This window comes from Rhipicephalus sanguineus, chromosome 1 (genome assembly GCF_013339695.2).
Source record: "Rhipicephalus sanguineus isolate Rsan-2018 chromosome 1, BIME_Rsan_1.4, whole genome shotgun sequence".
NCBI lineage: Eukaryota > Metazoa > Arthropoda > Arachnida > Ixodida > Ixodidae > Rhipicephalus > Rhipicephalus sanguineus.
In genome coordinates this window covers 102,199,324-102,222,298 of record NC_051176.1, presented here as the reverse complement: position 1 = coordinate 102,222,298, position 22,975 = coordinate 102,199,324, and the positions used below count along the sequence as shown (strand labels likewise).

Here is a 22,975-nt window from a genome sequence, read left to right as displayed (position 1 = left end):
GGATGAATTTTCAATAGGGATATAGGCCTGCGTTAGTTGTATGCAACAAAGTGGCGCTGCCTTCGCTTGGCGTAATGATCCCATGCCGCGAAAAGCCATCCATGACACAGGCGCAGGCAACCTTGGTCGCAGGCGCGCACAACGCTGTACAAATACCGAGAAGGTGTATAAAGCCACATCATCTCATTGTAACAGCTTGCTATTTTCAAAAATGGCTTGAAAGCTCAAAATAAAGGTGGTTAAGCATAGCTACAGTAACTCCTGCGAAAGCAGAACAACAACAGCTTTCACAAGGGCTAGCGGCATTGCTATCAATTCTCAGCGTTGCTGGAGCAAGCCTTCATGCGTGTTTGGAGCCTTTCATATCGAAAAATACTGCTAATAAAACAACTACGTGCTTTTAGGATAAACCACTGCAGCTACAAACGCTACGAAGGGTAAGCTTCCTGTCGCGCCGTAAAAAACTGTGTCGAGAAAAATCAGTTGTCGGTCCCTTTAAAGCTACCTAATGTCTCTTCATGCCATCATCGGGCAGGTAGAGGGAAGCAAGCAAAAGCACGCGCACACATCCGCCTTACCAACCTGCTCTGGAAGAAGAGGACAAAAATAGAGATACAGTAGAAAAAAAAAAAGACCCAATGTTTTGCACATGTAAGGACGCGCACAGTCTACGAACGGTCGCAGATACCTTTGTACCCGAAGCACTACAGTTATGTTCTCGTTTAGTGCGAAGATCCAAACATCTTCGCTTTTGATAAAGGTATTGAGTCCGGCTTCATTACCGTAAAGCTATACGCCATAATGTGAACAATAGTGCAGGAAGCGTTCGGTAGTTTAGTCAGTGGCGCAGGAGTGGCGAACAGCTAGCTGTGTGGCACACATTCTACTGTGGACCGAGTAAGCTTTTGTAAATGTTATCCCGATTCAGAAGAGGCGGCGCGAGAATTCTGGGTCGGAGATTTTTTTCGCAGATAACCTGATGCGAATTTCACACCGAATTATGCGCTCCACGTTATGATGCTGCATCGTTTTCTTACCGCACTGCGTTACGAACGCTGTGGGCTAGACTTTCTTTTCAAGTTATCCGCAGCTCTAGTGCGCAAATTACAGCGCCACCGCGAAACTACAGTACAGCGTTTGACGCAGTGGCGGTCGCCCTGCTAATGAGCTCCTAATTGATAAGCATAAGATCCCACTATGCCGCATCTGTACGCCGCATCTAACGGAAGCATGAAAGCCGTGCGCGTCACGCAGCGCGTGTCCAGCACTGGTGTAGACTAGCGGCAGGCACGCGCCGCCTCGAAGTCGTCACCGCGGCGACTAATCAGGGGCAGCGGGCTCAGCGAAGTGGTACCGCTACGGTATTATCCTTCTCCGACCCTTCCGAACCGTTTTCTCACTGCCGCGTCACACGATAGCCTGTTGTTGCTGCGTCACACCTGGGTATCGCCGTAGAGCCAACGTTCACGACAGAACGACGAGCGCGTGGCGCGTGTGTGTCCGCTCGCTCCTTCCTCTCGTCGCACGCACGGCGCGCGCGCGCGCCCGGCAAGCGCGTTTTGTTTTTTTCCCTTGCTTCGGCATACTTAGGCCGGCCAGCAGCAAGGCCGCATCTCATTGATTCGGGGCGCCGATGAAGAAGAGCCAAGCACGGCCACGCGTCATTCGCGTGTCCCTGGCGCAAGAAGCCAGGTGATACACCTCTCGGAAAAAGGAAAAGCCGCACGCCGAGAGCACGAGGAAAAGTATAGTGAAGTGGGCTAGAACGAAAGGTATCGAGCGAAGCCAGAAGACTCCCCCCCCCCCTCACGTTCTCTTCAAGCTGTGCCCGCTCCTTCATCCGCTTCTCTTTTTCTCTGTCGTAACTCACTCGCACGCCGTCATCAGCGATATATGATGAAGGTGTTTTTTGTTTATTGATTATTATTACTTTTTTGCTTCCTCATCTCGTTTTATTTGACCAATTTTCCTGTAAGCATAAAAAAATAGTATACGATAGGGCAAGAAGAAAAAACGGTCAGTTGTTTGGGCTCAATAATTCGGAAGGAGAGCCGCTAAAACAAACGCCCCTAGACAACTACGGGTGCGCTGGCTCATATGCCACCGCCGTCAGGTGTTTCTAATCCTTAAACGTCCACGCGCTCTCGCATCATACACGCAGCCGCGCAGCCTTCGCTATCCAGTATCCATGGAGGAGGAGAAGTTTCTTGCCGCAAGATACCTAATTACAGCCCGCCGCCTTCGGCTTGCTGTGCGAAGCCACGCGACCGTCGCATGTTTTGTAGAGTGCGTGTCCGACGGCGATGACAGTCGGCCAGTCATTGCGCGGCCGTCGGCAAACGAGAAACCGAGCGTGCAGTTTGCACGTTCTATAGCGACGAGCGCACGAGCGCGATATCGTCCATTATTGGGAGGGGGCGGGCAGAAAGTTGTCTCAAATAAGTGGACGTTACATCGCGACCGATATCCGCCCCCGCCTAGGAGCACATAGTGCATAACGATGATCGTGTTCACGTTATGGGGCGCGTTAAGGTAAAAGGTGCGTCTCCGAGATGGGTACTGGTGACAAAAGACTGGCATGACGAGAGACGAAAACGAGCGGGCATACGAAATTGTGAGAGGAAAATGCCTTTGACCATTGTTACTCCTCTTGCCAGAAACATCGAGACTGTCACGTCTAATAAATTGCTTCATTTCGTCATTATCGCTCCTTTACGACGTAGCAATGACATAATGAAAGCACATATTGTCCTCGTCTTCTTAGTGGCCGAGTTCAGCCATGGAAATGAAGCATGGCGCGTCCTTGCGGCAAACGGCGGATACGTTTTGCTCACGGTTTGCCGGGACACACGCACGGGAAATGACGCGTAGAATGAGGCGATCGTATTCATTTCAGCGGGAGAGCTGCGTCAATAGATATGGCTGACTGCCCTTGTTACCAGGACTCGGAAAATGGCATGGCCGGGAACTCCGATTGGGTTGGGTTATAGGGGGTTGTCATGACGCCATGGATGGCGTATTCATGTTGACGCGGACGAGGAGGATAGACGTGGTCAGTATATCCTCCGCTATTGCCACGCTGTTGCCAAACAGCTGATCCCTGTCGTTGCTCGTCTTCCGTCTCAACCTCCTCACCGTGCCCGACCCTTTCTCTTCTCCCTTTCTTCCCTTAATCCTATCACTCTCAGGCGAACCCTCTCCGATTTACCTCGAGCTTCCACCCTCTCCCTTGTTTCCACCGCCAAGGAAGCTTAGCGGTGAATTTCGCAGCGCTGGCATTCGATAACTGCCGATGAGTTGAGGGTTGGGAAGAGGGAAGGGGGATGTTAGGAGGTACGAGGTTGAGGTTGGGGGGGGGGGGGGGGGGGGGGAGGAGAGGTCACGCGGTGAGCGTTACACGTTTGGCGCGTGCTAGCTTGCGCACTTGTGGTGGTAGTGGTCGGTTCCGTATATTTCTTCTTTTTTCCTCAATTAGGGGCTCCTCTGCCAAATATGTTAACGCGCATCAAAGGCGAGCGTATCGCAGTGCTGCCTTGTCATCGCCGGGTGCGCACGCTAGAGAGAGACGCAGCGGTGGACACGCTGACCACTGCCCCACACCGCTCTTGGACTAACACGACGACAGCCGCCTACTCTGGTCTCAGCGAAACCAGCCAGCTGGGCACCGTCCACTTGAACTAAGCTTCTTCGGCTTCAGTTCGACATCGATCTCGGATAGACGCACGTCTTGCTTCGAAGATGTCGGTAAGGTTACGGCGCTTTCAGAATTAATACGTGTTAACGTAGCCTTAATTCCGCTGTCTCTAAGGCCGCAATTTTAAGGGCTATGTACTCCCAGACGGGTTCAGCTGGAAGAGCGGGGGGTAGCTGTCGTAGGACAGCGAGGGTCCCGAGGGTTCCGTTGCAGTCTTTGGCTTTGGGACCCTCGTCTGTATATTTTTTGATGACATAGACGGGGGCGGGATACGAAGGGACGCTGACTGAAAATTACATTCTCGAGAACCTCCAGTAAGAGAAATATATGGCGACCGCCACGTATGCCTCTGTGATCGATACATTAAGTAGTTTAGGAGACTCATTGAGGGTTACGCGAGCTCTCCGGCGCGTGATGGCTACGTGTGGTCACCTATTTTTAAGAACCGAGGTTTTCGTTTCACACACTCGTACATACTTTCGCTTAATTGGGTATGAATCATCGCCCATACGAGAGGCTGCGAGTCTACGACCATCTCGCAAATTTGTTTAGTCCGCTTCTGTTTCTGAACGAGGAGGTGCAACACGCTATTTAGTGGGAGCAACTTGAGCTTGAAGTCGTGACCTAATAACGTGATGGCTGACCAAACCACGTTGCGAGGTCTGACTGCAGCCATACTGCTCATTGCCATATCCCACATGAACCAGTAGCGTATGCTGGCTTCGGGTTTCTGTTTTATCACGATAACTGCTCACATAGCTGACATAAGAATTAAAAACCGTTTCGATTAACGTAATCAGTAACAAGGCTAGATTGAGTGGTCTTTATATGCCACGTACGAATTCAGAGGCTGCAGAAGCGTGAGGTAGACTTTTAAAAAAACAAAAAAGAAATAAACAGGACGTTTCGGATAGCCCAACGAGAACCCATTAGATCTCCATTCATCTGCCAGATTTAACTGCGCATACAGTGGATGCCTTGCCGGGCGCCATTCTAGCCTGTGGTTGCAGCGTGCTTTGATGTGAGGCTGATCGCATTGTGCATCAACGCACCGTCTGCCACTGAAACACAGTACCCTGATACATAACGGTGCCGTGTGGTGCTATTGGCAATTTTCTCATGGTTGTTTCAGAACGCCCTGGAAGTTACAATGAGGTCATGCAAAACAAAATTCAAGTCGTATGGGAAAATTGAAAATGACAGAAGGAAGAAACGTAGCGAGGTTAGCCCAGTTTCCAGTTTGCTACCTATACGGAGTAAGGGAAGCAGGGTGAGTCAAAGAGAGAGTAGTGACCTCAGTCTAATCATTCTAACCACACGTAACGCATTGTGTCTACACTGGGGTCACTGCCAATGCCGGTATCTTTTAGCGGCGCATTATGCTCGATTCTATGTTACTCCTATCTTATCCACCGCTCCCAATCGGTTGATCCGGTCAATAACGCGCGCGGAAGGTCGCTCTGACCACTGACCAAGCATGAGAAGCGCGAAAAGGCGTTAGCGCCCGGAAAGGCATCGCTACAAAATACCGGCTCTTTGTAGCGATAGAGTGTGGGAGCAGAGTTAAGCGATTCTCTTTGGTCTCGTGAAGACTCTCGGTCTTCACACACTATGACAGAAATGTCACAAGTATGACGGTTTCGCTACGTCCTGGTAGGAGTTTCATCCGCGTCGGGATGCGCCGGGCATAGGTGGAGTATTGGTAATGGAGGACCTAAGGTTAGGGGGCGCTGTCAGCAGGACGTTCGCAAAAGGCATATGCGTACGCAAAGGCAGTACAAACGAACGCAAATGTGGCTGGAGTTTTCGGCGGCACCAAGTCACTTGCGCAGCCATTTCTAAAGCTCCCTTTCAGGTGACGTGGGCGAAGCGTAATTTGTTCCATCGCGGCCGAAAGAGAAGCACTATTACAAGCTTCAACACCGTAACACCCTTGTTCTGGAACAATTCCATGCAATTCTGTAGCAGCTGTTCAAAAAAAACCCAATGGGGCAACCACGCATGCGCTGCATACTACACAAAAATAGCGGCGCTGGCCGGCCTCACTTCGGGCCTAATTACGTTGCGACATTGCCGACAAGATCTTACGTCAGATTCTTTTGTTGTTAGCTCGTTTTCAAAAATTAAATCCCCGTAGGTGAGCTAGAATGCCTCATTTCTTATCTCGTCTTTGTCGCACCAGCGCCGGACGTTGGCCTTTGCGTTCGACGCTCGCACCTGCCACATACACCGTTTACGGGCCTTGGATATTTATTTCTTCGCGCGCAGGTTTGCGCCACATTTTCCAATGCGCTAGCAAAACGTCTAATCCTTAGTGTAGTAGTTTCTTGGTCGTACTTAAAAAAAATCAGACTAATAAGCTGCGTTATTTATCGATGACAATTGTGCTGGGACGATTCGAGCGAAAATAAACTTAAATTGCAAATGCGAACATTTTTGCTTGTAATATAACAGGTATACCAAAATGAGAGAAAGAAAGAAAGAAATAAAATCGTAGTCGACTACGCAGAAAATGTTAAAGTTCGCGATATACGGCGAATCCAGGCAGGTCTTTCTGAAGCACTAGGGATACCATGCAGAGAAACTCCTGGAACTATGTTGACACCTTCGGCCGACCGCCAACACGAATACGAAAACACTATTTCCAAAGCCTCGTAAGCAACGTTGCACTTAAAGTAAGCTGAAGTGGATACCTTAAGAGGATACTGTTCATACATCTGGGCTTCTTTTCCTTGAATGCCTTTCCAGCTAGCTAACCTAATGTAAAAGAAAACGTATATGCACAGGTGATAGACGTACAAGAGAATTTCTTGTCACTGATTAATCTGTCCCGTAATCAACACTTTCCTTATTTTACGCATCTTTAGATTGCGTTATACTGTAGTATGTCAGGCGATGATACCTAGAAAGTGCTCCTGCGAACGCATAGAACAGAGTGATGATCAATGCTACTTTTTGCCTTAGTCACCGTCCCTTCACTACCTGCGTTCCCTGAGAGAAAAAAACAAAAATATTGAGGACAATCCAGAAATTAAGTCAACCCACACCTGTTTGCACTTTTGTGGCAATTCGCTTTCTTAGTTTTCTTTTCATTTCTTTCTTTCAACTGTGTGCGATAGAAATGTACTTGATAAAATATATTATCTACAGTGTTTCGTTTCTTAGCTGCCTGACGTACTCTTGATTTGTCCATCGTAAAATAATTTGTACGATCACCGAAAAACCTTCTAAAAGAAAGGAAACAGTCGAAATATTTTTCGGTACGAACTAATAAACACTGCTCCTGTATCGTCACTTCACTGCCATTCGGAAATAGCAAATCGGGAAGATTCCTGTGGCCCCGGGTATACAGAACAGGAATAGGGTTCTCTTCAAACTTTGCGCTTGTTTGTTTCCTCTAACTAAGCGTGTTAACTGTCCATGTTGATAAGAGATGGCATCGGCTCGACGACGATGACATAAACAAAGAATTGGGCGATACCTTTAGCGAGAAGAACATGTCTCGTCAAAAAAAAAAAAAAAATTACCGCGTCTAATAACAGAGCCAGCTGACGGCCACAGGGCAGGAACTCAGGTGGCATTGGCCACGTGTTGACGGCCCGAACGAGGAAGCGAATGCTCTCTGACGTACGGAACGTGCCGATGCCAGTATGCATTCAAGCCGCCCCGGCTTCAACAGGAAAGAGAATGTTCAAGATTATTCCGATGTTGCGAGCGTGCTAACCGGCATCGTTCCGTTGCCAACGGAAAGAGATGGCGACCGAAAGAAAAAAAAACATAATATATGTATATGCGAGAGCGGGAAGAGGGCAGTTAGAGGAAAAAGTTCGCACGGAGCATGGAATTCGTGTTTTCGTAGAGGTGGCGGCGCGTGACACGGCCATGATTGTGGCTTCAAGGCAGGAATCAATACCCTTGACTACAAAAACAGAAAGAAAAAGAAAAAAAAGAGGAAGGAAAACTCCGACGAAATATTTTAAAAAAGACGGAACTCTAATAAACCTGCGACATATTCTTATATGGTCGTTCGCGTACATACATGTGGACAATTTGCCGAGTTCTCCAACTTGGCGGCTCGTGGAAGGCTTCACCACTCAAACCAACGGGCTTGTGGTCCAGTAATCTTTACAGAACTCTGCAAGCCGGTTTCATTAGTCTAAAGGCTTTCATCTCTGAATGATCGCACCAGAACTTGTGTTGGAAAGAAGTAGTTACTCATTTGGCCACCTCAATCTTTGTAGGGCAGCTGCTAGCGATTCACAGATACCGACACTATATCCAACTACGGCTTAGTATCACCACTACCTGCCGCTGTTATCTATTTATTGGCTACGGTTGGCTAAATGTATGCAGGCCACGCACGAGGTCGTCGCAGCTTCATTCCAAGTGGCGGTGGCGGCCTCGCACGGCGTCCATCAGGACCCATGTTGCCTAGGGCGTTAAATCCTAATGGTCAGAAAATATAAATAAGGGCACAGGCTATTCACACGCCTCACTGTCCAGCGGTATTTCTTGAACACGTCCCGTGCTTGCAGTGGACATATTACATTGTCTTTCGATTCCATGTAGTATGCAGCCGTGTTATCGTTCGCTTCCCACAGGTCGCGCAAGTCATTTTCCTAGCAATGAGCGATGTAAAGTGGCGCCAAAAGCCCATGCGTGATAAAGGAAAAAAAAAATGGGCGCTCATAGATTGAGCAATTTCTCATTGGCACTGAGTTTTATTGCTTGGGATGCGAGGAAGATGCAAGAATCTAGTACCGCGCTAACCTTCCTCCATAAACAAAGATTTTACATGTGTGGCTCAGAAGGTTTATGGCCATTCTGCCTTCTGCACATGATGAGTGACTTCTCTAATTGTCCTTGCTGCGTTTAGAGAACGGGCTGTTAACTGCATAGCGAACGTGACATCGGACTTTTATGAATACGTGCGTTGTCCCACTTCGGTAGAGCTATGTGAAAAAATAAATAAATAAAAGCTGCGATTTCTTTTTGTCTCAGCCCCGAGAGACGTATTTGTTGTCGCTACCTTCATTTTTTTATCTCTCCATTTTTATGCTTGACACGTTGTATCGTATGTCGGTGATTGCACAATAAACTTTCAGTTCGTAGCCAGCCTCCGTGGCGAGTGTTTCTATGGGCGTCCCTGTCTGTTTTGAAAACATCAGAGCACGCACACGTGTACAGACGCACACATGCGCATACACACATACTCAATGTTCTATACACAAGTAAATAAAAAAAATCACCGAAGCAAGGGCAACAACACGCTTTTGTATGCATAGCAGCCTGACTTCTGTAAGCACCGAAAAGATACCGTGACGTTCACAGGGCTCACTCACCAGATTAGCAGGCGAGACGACTAAATGCAACTACACTCGACAACATGTAAGAAAGAACCGTTCATGACATGTACGAGGCGTATTTCGACATTTCGAAAACAGTGGGTTTAGATAGGAGAGTTTAATCAACACGTGTGGTGCTGTTTCAGAGTAGTATTTCTGGAGCAACGAGCGTTCTTTTCTGCAACCCTGCTGATGAAAATTCTCTCAATTATCAGCAACGCTATACACGAAATCTACCCTAAGTGTTCGATTTGCCGTATTACACAACCTTCTTCGCGAGGACCTCCAGAAAGAACAGCTTAATGCAAATGCCAAAATTTTTTTGAACATATCACCTGCCGATTAAACTACTTGTTCTTGTCGAGTCAGCAGATCTTAGCAGCAGCCTGTACTCACGTGCAGAGTGCAACGGACCAGGACGCACCAACGTATGCTGACGAGCATACGTTGCGACGTATGCTCGTACCACGTATGCTCGTACCACGTACCACTGTACCACGTATGCGACGAGCACGTGGTACAGTGCCACACAATCTCGCTGCACATGAGAACGCAGCAGATAAGCTGCTGGCGACGCTATCCGTCGCGGCTCAGCCGCGTTAAGCTCGACCGCGCAACTTGGTTTGTCATGAGAACCCACTTCTAGCAATTTATCGTCATTGGTGTTAATAGGGGCCAGGAATAATAATAATAATCCGGGGTTTTACGCATCAAAACCAGCATATGACTATGAGGCACGCCGTAGTGCTGGCCTCTAGTAATTTTGACCATCTGGCGTTCTTTAACGTGCACTGACACCGCCCAATACACGGCGCCTCTAGCATTTCACCTTATCGAAATGCGACCGCCGCGGCCGGGATCGAACCAGCGACTTTCGGGTCAGCAGCCAAGCACCGTAATCACTGTACCACCGAGGCGGACTAGGGGCCAGGAAATGGCGAGAGGTGAGGAGTCAAGTATGACAGCGATCGTGTGCGTGCGCGCGCTACGCATATGCTAGCCGAGGAGGAAGAGGTCGCTAGAAACGATCAAAGTTCGACGTTAGCGAACTGCTCATTTCGCTCAGCGACACCCCCGTCATCCGCGGTCCAGCGTAGAAAACCTCAGTTCATGACTTGGCAGAGGATCCACTAGTGATGACAGACAACGTGAGCTGAGCAGCCGATTTCAAGGCAAATGATTTCATGGCAGTAGGCTTACTTCATCTGCTACAAAAGGTGGCCAGTCTTCACTTGGCCTCGACACCGCATCTGGTGGCCGCGCTTTATGGCGGTGTCTCTTAGTGAAGCCGGCAAGGTATGCCAGTGCCGCGGGCAGTCGAGATGCAATCGAAGTAGAACTATTTTTATCCTTTTCCGATCTCTAGCATGTGAGAGAGAAAAGAATACGTATATGTTTGTTTGTTCTTTCTTTGTCTTTGTCCTGTCGTTTGTTTTGCAGCATACTATATGCACGATTGTCTGCACGACACACTGCGGTTAACAAGCTTTTGTTATTGTAAACGTTGCAAAAATGGAAAGAAAAGTACTTCGAAAGAGGATGTTTCAGAGCTCTACACATCCAGCATGAATAGGGGCGCAGTAACAATGAAAAAAAAAAAAACGGTTTTCAGTAATATACACTTATCAAGTATTGCAGCTCATAAACACACAATGATATGCCTAAGCGGTAACCGTAGGTATAGCAGAGGCGGAACGTCAGTACACATACAACAGCTAGGGAAAGAAATGCGCAGCCTGTAATGGATTCTGCAGGTTAAAGTGCGTAAATTAACAACGAAGTCGCCTCGAAATGTATTTGGTTTGTGGACCCTCACTGGGGTGGCGAGAAGGCGGAGTCGGAACAAAGCATAGAAAAATAATTATAAGAAGCAAGCAATTAAGCGGAAATAAGCTGTCCCCCTCTCCCATTTTCCCAAAGCCTTTTCAACCTGAAAATCTCGTACACTGCCGTATAGTTGGGTAAGCGTGCATTAGACTAAACAAGTTGAACTGGGCGCACCATTAATTACCAATACCATTTAGAAGGCGTCGCACACGTTATCTTACGGCCGTATGTCGTAACTGCCCCGTAGCTAGCGACGTTATACCGTTCGTGTTAATTGGTTCCGTGTTACAATTTGACATTCGCTCGCCGATTGAGCTCACGATGTGCCTCATAGGGGCGCAGGCCTGAATGAGGCCTTATCAAACACCAAACAGCACGCCCCACGGGCATTCTGCTTCTGTTTCTCTTTTTCCTTTAACTTCCCCTGTCACCCAATCTTTCTCTTGTCTTGTACCCCCGCGACCTACACCTGCCAAGAGGAGGTCCCCGCGTATGTGGATCTCAATTGAATATCTTCCGCATCTGCGTATTGCGCGAAGTCAGCGGCGGCCAAGCGGGGCCCGGTATGTACGGCACGTAGTTTGCGTTTCCTCACCTTATCACTCGCTCCAGTAAACTGAAGTGACTGCCAGAGGCGCAGTCCGCTCGACCGCATATTGTCAGGAATCGTTTTTTGCTTCTCCTCGCGTCTTTTTACATCTTGCTCTTTCATTTTGTGGTATGACCGAGTTCTTTTGGTAGCGGCTCTTGCGGGGCGCGCTGCTCCGGCAAAAGGAAAAGAAAACACAAATGTATGTCAAGTAAAGAGAGACTCCCGTGGTGACAACGCCGACAAAACGATATTCGCGCAAAATCCGTGGCACACCTCGCGACTCGCTCGAAAAACAGCTGATCGTTGGGGCAACGCATGTGACCTTCCCGCAGCGCCAATGCGGCATAGCCAATCTTTTTCGTAAGTGCGCCAGATGTGTATACGACCGGAAATAATACGGCTCGATGGGACGGATAACCGTGTAGAAAAAAAAAAAGACGAAACGGTCGTTGGTAATAAGTGAGGGTAGACAGATTATCTCGATTTACAAACAATCCCTTGTCTGAGCCGTCGGCGATGGTACCTGGCTGTCATGCGGTGCTCTGCCGTCCCTGGTGGATATTCCCAGCGGCAGTGGCGTAGCCAGAAATTTCTTTCGGGGGGGGGGGGGGGGTTAACCGTCCTTTTTTATGTTCGTGCGTGCGTTTGTATGTGTGCGTGTATATATACACATGAAAAATCGAAAAATATCGGGGGGGTCAACCCCCCCCCCCCTGGCTACGCCCCTGCCCAGCGGGATGCGCGAGTAATTTTTAGAGTGAGGGCCGTTGATGCGGGTGTACGGAGGGCTCCGTCGTGACCGGGCGTCTTTCGGAGCTTCGCTACACAAATGCGTTCGTTTCGGTCAGCTTTTAAGTGCAATAGGCCTTGCGACCGTTTTGTCCTTCCCACTAGAGCCAAGGGCTCTGCAACGAACCTACAAGATATTGCTATTCGCCATATCTACATGGCTTATTCCGCTGTCCGATCCTTTTGCGTTTTGGTTCGCCCGAACCTGCACAGCGTGCACAGCGGAGTGCAGAGCTCTGTTGGAAGATTTTACACCTCCGTGTGTTGATTCCTTATACTAAATATATTCGTCTTGAGGGGAGCTAACTTAGGGCACCAGAAGGAAAACAGCCAGGTCCCTCAAATTATTCTCTTCTTATAATTCTTATTTTCGTCCGCTCTCATAATAATCTTTCCTCCTCCTCCTCCCTGTAAGTATACAGTAAACGTCAAGAGGACGACGACCTTGACGATCGACTCTTGATTGCAACGCCCGAACTTTTGAATGTCGCTGCGTTATCTTGCAACTCAATCTCCCGATAACATCCAGCACAGCAAAGTGTAAACGCACTCTCTCCTACAGCGGTATCGGGCGATTGGTTCGCATGCTCAGCGGTATTCATTACAAGTGTAATGTGTTCAATTAAAACGTGACAGCGGTTGGAAAGGACTCTGAATGCGTGTGTATTTCGAACTATATAGCCTGCATTAGACGAGTAAGCTTTATGTTGATCTGCAACGATTTAGGCTTCTTCGTGTCAAGCTGAACCGAGAACTATGCGCATAAGCAGGTTAGCGAGGAATTCAAGAACTCTCGGCAGTGCGAAGCTGTGCAGCCTCTATGACATATATGTGTTAAACGTAGAGACTGCACAACATTAGGCGTGGTAAAGGCATACTTCTTGACCTCTTCGTTAACATACAGCAGTGAACAAATTATGAGTCGGGCATTCTTGGTCCTCTGAGCCGAACTTCTCCGAAAATTTGCATTGCCTTATGCGCTTCGAACAGTTGGCCCTTGAACAAGTAATCGTGTTATTTGCACTATCGTATGCACGAACTGAGCATAGAGAAAGAAAATGTGTCACACGAAAGCGATACACCAATACGTCGGAACATATGTGCGAACAAGTGAAAGAAAGTCTAATAAATATAACCGGAGAGGTTAGCTGCGCCAAAGGGTTTGCCGCATGCTGTTCAATGTCTAATGCATGACAAGAGCACCGACTTTCGACGAGTTGGTTTGTACAGCAGAACACTGTCAAGTACCCACAAACAAGGGCAGAGGGAGGCGATGACAACACAAACCGCTTGTGTTGTCATCACCGCCCTCCGACCTTTTTTGTGTGCGCTTGACAATGTCAATTAATGTATGATACTGGATTAAAAAAGAACACAGACACACGCACACAAACTTGAAAATGTAGGCAACGGTGAGGTCTAGGAAAAAAATACAGGGTAGTGCGCCTTTATGTCACCTTTAATTACCAACATGTAATTAATTCCATCTCTTCTTGGCAGCAGCAACGCGCATCCTGTTTATTATATGGCTAAGGAAAGGCAACGGATAGCTCGGGATCAGAGGTAATGAAATTTCAATGGCAAAGTACAATGCCATTTGATTTCGTTCACTATTGTATATAAACTATCTTCCCTATTCATTAGCGTAAAAAAAAGCAACATAAGTAGCACGCAGGCTAGAGCACGCGTGAATCATCGGTTCTGCATGTTTATTGAAACAGCAAAACCAGAATATTCGTTCAGCGGGACTAGCAAAAATGGGAAATGTCACGCGCGTCGTAGTGATGGCGCACTCTGCCGGCCGATAAATGACCCTGCGCGGCGTCTACCGCTTTTATCTTCTTTTCTTTTTTTTTTCTTTTTTTCATCTGTGACGGATTGTTTTCCGCCTTCTTACCATAAGCGCTAGTTGCGCAGCTTATCGCTAGATGGCATACATTTCCTTTGCGTAAACGGCATTTCTCCTTACTCCAACGACGGCCTTCCCCGCTTGGCGTCTTGTCTGTAGAATCGTCTGGAAAGCGCTGTAGCGACGTAGCTGACGTTCAAGTGCGTTGAAGGACGGGCATATAACAGATGACGCGGGGAGGAGGAAGTCGCCGACGGTGTGCGCTGGCTCCGACAGATGGCACCACGGTGGCCTTCTTGCTTATGTCATTTGTGCTTCTCAACTTCGAAGACCGGATAAGCGAAGGTGCATTGAACGGGCTTCGCTAACAGAGCGAAGACTACCTAAATAACGGGAGGCCCATGCGCTATGTGATGTCATCTGTATATGGAGGCCCACGCTAGAATTTAAAGCCACGCTCAAGAAAGCCATAAATCAGCAGAACGTACAACATGGAGTGTGGTACAGTGAGGTGGTTGCTGCAGCTGGGCATGTAATCATAACCCTCTGGAATGTGTTAGCGCGGGCCGAACAGTCCCGCTTTCTGATTTTCGCTATCTATCTATCTATCTATCTATCTATCTATCTATCTATCTATCTATCTATCTATCTATCTATCTATCTATCTATCTATCTATCTATCTATCTATCTATCTATCTATCTATCTATCAAAATAAATTTCGCAGTGAAAAACGCATTGTTATAAAACATACATCACTTGTCAATCTATTCTCAACTCCTGCCGTTCCTCTTCCAAATTTTTGCCTAAGTTTAGGATAGAAACTCTGTGCACGTCGTCATTTTCTTTCTGTACTTATGCGTGTCGTTGATGCGAAAGGCGCACTGACCAATTGAAAGTGAGCGTTTCCGATTTGAATAATGAGAGGTTCAGTGCACGGTAGCACGGTTGGAACCTGTCAAGGGGCAACTTGAGAATTCAGTGGGGCTTTTGCCGGCCGGTAGACGTGCGCGGCCTTCGGAAGACACTGTCCCAATGACAGCGACGCCTCAGTTCCCACTATTGAGACAGTTTCTCCCGCTCCGTTAACAATACTTCTTGAAACCGAACGCTGAGAGCGGTCGTCTTCTTGTGCTCAAGTGCGCCCATGAGCGGAGGTGGTGCAGTACTGAATGTTTAAGGCAGTGAAATAGGACGTCCCAGTGGTGGCGCTAGACACCTGACACAGCTCAAGCGTGGTCACTCGGCCGGGTTCTTTCACGAGCCATCGTGAGTGCACACAGCACTCCTTTCTGGAACGAATAGTGTCGCCGCGTCAGCAATTCGGCTGCCCCATTATTCTCTCCCGAGATTTGTTGAAATGGTCCGTTAGAAGTTTCAGCAAGCCCGCCGCTTAATTTCGTCCGTCTGAATAGCAATCATCTTAGTTCCGGCCACTTGTTTCTTGTCTTAAATGCAGCTTGAAGCAAATGGATGAAGATAGCAAAACGATGATACCGACTATAGCCTTAGTGCGGCCCTGTGCTTAATGTGACAGCTGCATCGACTCGCTCATCTTCTTGCACAGCATACAAGCTCTCCCGAAAGGAAAAACGATGTCCTGCAATTCGTCTTTTGTTAAGGTTGAATCTGAAATTCGCTTGTTGATTACGTGGGCCGTTGCCCCATTCTTCGTTAGGGAGTTGTAGATTTAGCGTCTTAGCGTAATGCAAAACTTAGCGTACGCTAACCGACGGTAGTTCAAAGGTACCTGAACCACTTTCAATACAACGCAAGCAAGGTTTGGGATGCAAACTTGCGTGTTTGCGTTACGCTAAGACGCTTAATCTAAGCCTCCCTAGTATAGTTAAATCAGTGTGTTGCAGCCCTTCTTCGCAAATGAGCCGCTCTCTTGGCATTTAGAATTTCGCACCTCACAAGTTGTTCCGAATTCTGGTAGGTGCATGTCAGTACCTCCTGCAGTCAAAAAGAACACCGAGACAAATCTACGTTGCAGACTTTTACAAACATTGGTGTCACGGAGTTAACGGCAACTGATGAAGCTCGCAATATTAGAGCATACAGGTCTGCGCAGCAGCTGTTGACGCCATTAATTGGATACTCACACACGTATGCTGCCTAAAGCAGGTTGCCTCGAATGAAGTATAATGGGTACATTAGAATACACTTGCTTTAGTTAATGCTCTGTACGGCCCTTAGCTTGATGTATGTCTAAGAACGGCTCGTAACGGTATTATTTAGAGGAAACAAAAGGAGAGAGGGAGAGACCAGTTTTGGCAACGTTAACGTACGCCCGCATACGTTCCGACAAAGTAAGAAATAACACCGAGGAGAGGAGGGACAGTGTGCGAGTGAGTGTGGTCGTCTCATGATTCACGTTTTCAATTGCGAGCAAATTAGCGTTTCGAACTTCTTCCCCCATGCACTTTCAGGTTCTGCTTGCTCCGACACAACCTCGTTCCTCCTAGCCGACCGCCGAGACAATGCCGCCCGCGGTAACAATGGAAGAAATACAACAGATGACGAAATAGTCGCCATGACCGAACGAGGGGGAATGTTTCCGTATTCACGCGAGACAAAGATGGATGACAAGGTCGAATGACTGTCGCCAACCACATGATGCCGTCACGAAATAATAATGGAGACTGATTACCACGCGAGCGTGGTGCTGCCCTTGATGCACGAGCGAGAGCAAGAGGAATTTGGAGATTATCAAAAAACCCTAGCGGCGAGTTTCGTATATATGGTCTTGTTCTGGTTTCATTGCGACAGCAGCTAAGGATTCCAGGATGTCAATATGCAGCATCCATCTTTCCGTCCTTCACGCCACCTTCGCGTTGTCACCATCAGACCACCGCGTCCCTTTTCACCCATTACTTAGTGTCGAACTCGTTTGCTTGGGGTAATGAGTGGCACACGTTAACCACCACCCGTAGTGGTAACAGGGCTGCCACGCAAGCACGTACACTCGCCTGCAAAATATCACGGAACACGTGAACGATTGGCTTCGCCTCGCGTGTAGTTTCGGAGAGCGATGGCGTCAACGCACTCATTTCGGATGAGGCGGCTGGCCTTTCTCTACACTATAGCAAACGAAAACGGCCTTGTGAGCATCGCATTGAGAAGTTGTGGTTATCGCAGTGAATGTGTTCAGAATCGGGGGAAAATGTCACAGTTTTCTCTGATGCTAGTAGCCAGGCCCGTAGCCAGGGCGGGGGGGCAAGCCCCCCTCCCCCATATTTTGGTGAAGTACGTGTTTTTCCCAAAAATAAATAACAAAAATGGGTGTTTTTCTCAAATAGTCAAGGTTTCCAACAAGTGCCCCCCCCCCCTCGAAAAAATTCCTAGCAACGGGCCTGCTAGTGGCACTTGAGAGAAATATGGCCCATTCGTAACACATCAAAGAGGCGTGACATATATTAGAGATATGTGCTGGATTAAGTACCGCAATGTAGCAGTTCTGTCACAGGTTCCTTTACGAGTTTGGCTGACTGTTACGCTTTTGCCTTGAGGGAATTTACAAGATTGGATCACCAAGGATATGAAAACAGCTGCGTGCCAACCTGAAAACGTTAGCTAACGGCGATAAGAATCTAACTTTAAACCTCTGAGCTTCGCGGAGAATGGACGGCCGTGAATATTTTCTTGGCGAAGCAATGTTCATCACGCTATGACCAAAGCTCGTAAGCTAATTTTTGCACAAGAGCATGGCGCGACATTCTGCTCTTGCATTCTGTTGCGCATTCCCTTCAGCAGGAAAATTGCGCAAAGGCTAAGCCATTTAGAGTGACCCGCAAATTCATTAAAACACCAATGTCATTTCGTCTAATATACCTGATCTTCGTTTCTGCATGGACGTCATTTTGCCTCATGAGAACAAAAGCTGGCAGTTACATACCCGCCTAACAGAAGAAAAAAAAAAAAGAAGGAAGGAACAGTGATCGAATACGCATCATACATTCTACAGGCCCATAAGTTGCGAACACGTGCGAAGATCGAACACCAGCCTATGCCTGTCTTAATGATGACGATGATGCTCGAACCTGTCGACACAGTCGTGGCCGACACAGTGAGAGACATCCGTGGAGCTGCTAGATGGACGGCCTTGCTCGCCGCAGACCGGGGGCAAATGAGCTTCAAGTCACGCATTTTTTGTCGTTATGGTCCCTGCAGCCGTTTTCCATTCCAGGAATACATCCGTGGAGGCGTCTGGCATGGACGAACTGTGTTTCCAGAGAGGCAGAAAAAAAAAAGAAACCCAGAAAAAGAAAGTCTAGCGAAACGGTTGCAGCTGATTCTCACGATGCGAAGAGCCCGTCGATTCACACACTTCCTGCGCGAAGTGCCAACGTGCTAGGAGTGTTTCTCTTGACCATTCGCTTCACGTAAACCTTCTTCATCTGTATTAACATCGTGATTTTTCATTTCCTCCAACGACATTCTGTGAGTGTAAGATAACGAGGTCTGACCTATTTGTCTAAAGAGAGATTCTGTCACTTTGCACGTAAGAAACTCGCACGGAGAACACAACCCGCTGAAATGTAACCGAACTAGGTTGAACAGTGGCTGCTTGATGAAGCACGTCCCTAAGATGCGGACATGATCGAATGCAGGTAGTTGAAGTGGCCTCGTGCTATCCGGCCCATGTTACATTTAGGCGTTTGCCTGGCACTCTCAGCCATTGCATTACCTCAACTCTCAAAAAGATGGTTGCTCCTCGCCGAACGCAAAATACTTTTCTTCCGATGTTGTGATGGACCCATGCCACTCAGTTCTTTTCCAGCGACAGTGCTGACGGTAGCACCTCCATAGCCAAAGCACGCTGATTAAATTATTTATCTTAGTTGATTCCGGCATTTGTCATCAGACCGCATGTTGTAAAAAAGGAAACATCTGATAACCACATGCAACTCTGAATTATCCAGGTATACTGCAGCAATTAGCGCATTTGCTGTCCTGTTATCCAACTAGTGTGAGTCATCTGGAACACTGGGCTTTAGTTGGGCTTCCCTGAGCATCTTGTACGTAATATCCTAAATACCAGGGCACACCGTAGTTCATTTCGCACCAGTAATATTCACACGGTCCGTTATTTGGGTCCGTGGGGGAAGGAAAGAACTTGCTTCCTTCATGTTTGGGTCACGCTTGTGTTTCCATCAGGCGTTGCGCGTGTGACGATGCACGTAGACACTGAGTTCATTACTGCGCGAGACAGGCGAAACAAAAAAAAAAGTGAAAAAGGAAGGCTCAGATCACGTGTCTGTCTTAGTGGACCTTAGGCTGCGTCCTTGAGAGCGCGGTATATCGGTGATAATGGGAAAGAGGTGTCCGAAGTTGTGTGGGAGGGTAGGGGGCATGCGTTCGTGGATCTGGCGCTCACCCAACAGCGGTCTCGCGATATGCGAACGTCGCGGCGGGTGTTGAGTCAGTCCGTGGCGTGAGGAAGGGCCTTGCGACGATCACTCGCAGGGCTACAAAATGCTGGGAGGAAATGCGCGCGTTCCGCCGGCACTTCCTCAATCGTCGCCGCGTACAAGACATTCGCGATCAGCGGACAGACCAACGAAGAAGCCCGTTCTTTCCTCCTTTTCTTGTTTATCACCTTCAAGGTAGCGCGCGCTACGCGCCAAGCCTTCCTCGCACGCATTTGTAGTATACATGCGCCGGCGGACCGTAGGGGATTCGATGAAGAGAGAATTAAAGGACAAATCGCCCTCGCCCCTGGGGGTCTCCAGTCCACAGAGATGAGCTATAGCTCTTGTGCGGCGCCGGCATGCAATCGCGGCTGCGCGTGCGGGGCCCCCGGTCATGTTTTCGAGGTCTCGATCGCGTTTGCGAGGAACCCACGTGTGTGGCGACACGATACGTACGCACGGCCCGACGTTTTGTTTCACAGCCGCCCTTGTAAGTGGCGTAAAGAAAGTAACCCTCTGGTTTCCTTGACTGAGGCCTCGAAAAACAACCAACTCACAGATAGTCGGACGCTCATAATATTCAGCTGCACGAAGGGCGCATTCGAAATCAATTAGCCACGGTGTTTGGACGAGAGTGTACGAGGAAGGAAACGCTGTCGCGTATTTCCTGCGTCATAAACATATTTCAAAGCTCCCTGACGAAAATGGGGGGTGGGGGGGGGGGTGATTGAAGAGCTAGGATTGGTAATCATGGACACACGTGCACGCGCAGTATATCAGCTGGTACAGAGGCTTCGTCGAACCATTTTTATGACGATTTTGCAATATTGCACACGGAGAGACGGCGGGTATAATCTCCCGCTTGCTCTTTCACGCGGTATCGCCACGTGAGATGTTTACGCCAGCCTTGAGTATCTTGACTGCAGCGTACCTTCTAGACGCTAGAAGACGGTATGCCCCCTGCCTTCGACAATTCGCAGGAATAAATTCAGCGTATAAGATGGTATACCAGAGCGCGCCGATAAGCTCTGCACAATTTTTATTTGAGCGACACAGGAGGTCGAACGAAAAAGTAAAGATGGACAGTGCTCGAAGGTTTGTGCCATCAAATACGCCAGCCTCGCTTGCAACAAAAACGAAGCAACTGTTCTTTTTGCTTTTTCATATTGCATGTTCGCGTGCATATGACATGGTGTTCGCAACCGCTTTCTGCATAATAGCTTTTTTTTTTTTTCACCTAGGCCGAAAGATGAAATAAATAAAATAGAGGAAGGAGTCATCTCCGTGGAGGCTACTGTTGCGTTTGCTTTAATATAGTGGGCAGAAAATTCAAACGAGAGAGAGAGAGAGAGAGAGAGCTCTTTATTGAAATGCAGAGAATTTAGCCGGCGTGTGTAAATTCGCTGACTTGCTACTCTGCGTGGGGAAGGGGATTGGGGACTGAAAGACACAAAGAGAGAGAGAGATATAGAAAAAAATATAAAAAGTTAAAATAGAATAAAAAAGAGGTAAAAACACAAACTGAGTTTTTTGTATCTTGGGCGGGGACGTGTGCTGACAGTGACATTACGTGCTCTCAAGGTGTCATTAAAGTTTGTCGAGCTGACCGATGCTCTCTAAATATCTGAAGAGTAGTTGCATCGCTTGTCTCTAGAAGGTTCAGTAAGTTTTGTTTGCTTCATCATTGCAGTAGGCTGGACTGAGAGTGTTTTTCCGTTGAGTAAGTTTCGAAACTGCCCTTATACGACACCGAAAAGTGTACATCTTAGGGTCGGACCTAGACACTGGCATAGCCAAGTGAGGGGGAGGGTTCACCCCCCCCCCCCCGGAAAAGTTTCGCATGTGTATATATACACCTACGCATACAAACGCACGGACGAACACATATAAAGTATGATTCGTGCACCCTCCGAAAAAAATTTCTGGCTACGCCCCTGAACGTATAGCTGTCCTGCGGAGCCTAAAGGGCCTCACTGCCTTGGTCAGAAAGGATTGTAGTTGTCACCTTACAAACACAGTGCACACGCCTATCGACGCCGGGTCAACTTCCCTGTTATCGTGGCTCAGATTCTTTGGTAAACTGCTCAGCGCAAAAAGTAGACACAGTACACACAGAACTGACGAGGACCAGCGCTGGTCCTCGTAAATTCTGTGTGTGCTTTGTCTATTTCTTGCGCTGAGCAGTTCAGTAATGGAATACCAACTAGCCCGATCCCACACTTTAGCTCAGATTCGGCCTGCCGTGAAGCGGCCACTATCTCAGTGTAGTGCGCAGCGCGGGGAAAAGCGGCCACGTATTGCGCGTACAAGTCACCTCTGACTGTCACCAGCTGTGCATAACCAAATAAACAAAAAAAGCAAACACGTAATCTCCACGAAAATGTCTGTACGCCCGCAGCGCAAACGGAACGAGGAAGACGTAGCCGGTATACTTGGAGAGTGTGGGGCTGTTTGGCCAGGGGCGTCTGTAATCACCAACAACGCACGGTGTCAAGATGGGCCTTCTCCCTATTCTTCCTCTGTCGCTCATCGCATGAGAAATGAATGAGTTCGCGCTTCTAGGTACCGCCCACGAAAGGTAAACTCGCGCTGCCCTCTCGTCCTTGTCGTCATCATCGCGATGAAGGGCGTGCGCAGCGATATACGCAACTTGTGCTGATGGCAAAGGCAGGTATGCGCACGCAGACACCTTCAGACCCCGGCCACGCGAAACAAGTCGTTAAAGTTACTCACCTTGGTGTTTTCTTTTTCTGCTGACATGCGTAATATATAAAAAAAAATGGTCTCATTCTCTTCCGGACCCGTATTCCCAAAAACTTATGCTAAAAATGTCCATTAGAGAATATTTCACCCAATACTGATGCCGCACGAGTCATTAGAGAAGCCGACCGTCCAATAGCAAAATGTACTTTGAAGTTTTACGAACTGGGACCCTGGCCCTATGTGCATTCCACATTCGCCCTCATGTTTTTGAGAAATAAAAAAAGGAACATGAAAAGGAGGATATTAGTCGCAAGCGAATGTATAATAGGGATTTAGGACGAACACGTGGGGATTAAGGACGGAGCCATTGCTTTCGGGTGGTGAGTTGGTCAGGTGGTGAGTTACGCGACGAGGATGTTGGTTGTCGAGACAAATCTTTCGCTCGAGGGACAGTGAACACGTCAACCGTGTACCGCGGACGCACTTTCCGGATTATTCGAACTTTGCCGCAGCCTCGACTCATGTGTTAGCGCTTACAGACCGACTTTTCGGATTGCGCAAGTCCAACGGCACTCGAAATTCTGCGGCGGTTTATTTCCTCGGTCGACGACAGCGGAGACCGATCATCGCTGTTGCCGTTTGAAAGGAAAACTGCGTGACGGCGCCGCCACCGCTTACGTAACTCGAGAGGTATACCTCCCTCGAATAACGGGACAATTGCAATGGAGATTATCCAATCGATGTATTCGCAGTAGCGGTTGCA

At 48.2% G+C, this 22,975-nt stretch overlaps 1 protein-coding gene across 2 annotated transcripts in view; it reads left to right on the top strand.

Moving 5' to 3' along the window:
- The window catches only part of LOC119394634 (acyl-CoA Delta-9 desaturase), a 111,691-nt gene that overhangs the window by 72,307 nt on the left and 16,409 nt on the right, over window positions 1-22,975 (top strand). The window contains exon 1 of one of the 2 annotated variants that reach the window (XM_037661960.2): window positions 3,498-3,744. The exons of the other annotated variant lie outside the window; for it this stretch is intronic. Coding sequence (XP_037517888.1) covers window positions 3,739-3,744 — 6 coding nt within the window. The 5' untranslated portion in view covers window positions 3,498-3,738. Of the gene's footprint in view, window positions 1-3,497; window positions 3,745-22,975 lie in introns of those variants that run through there. 2 annotated transcript variants of the gene reach the window in all.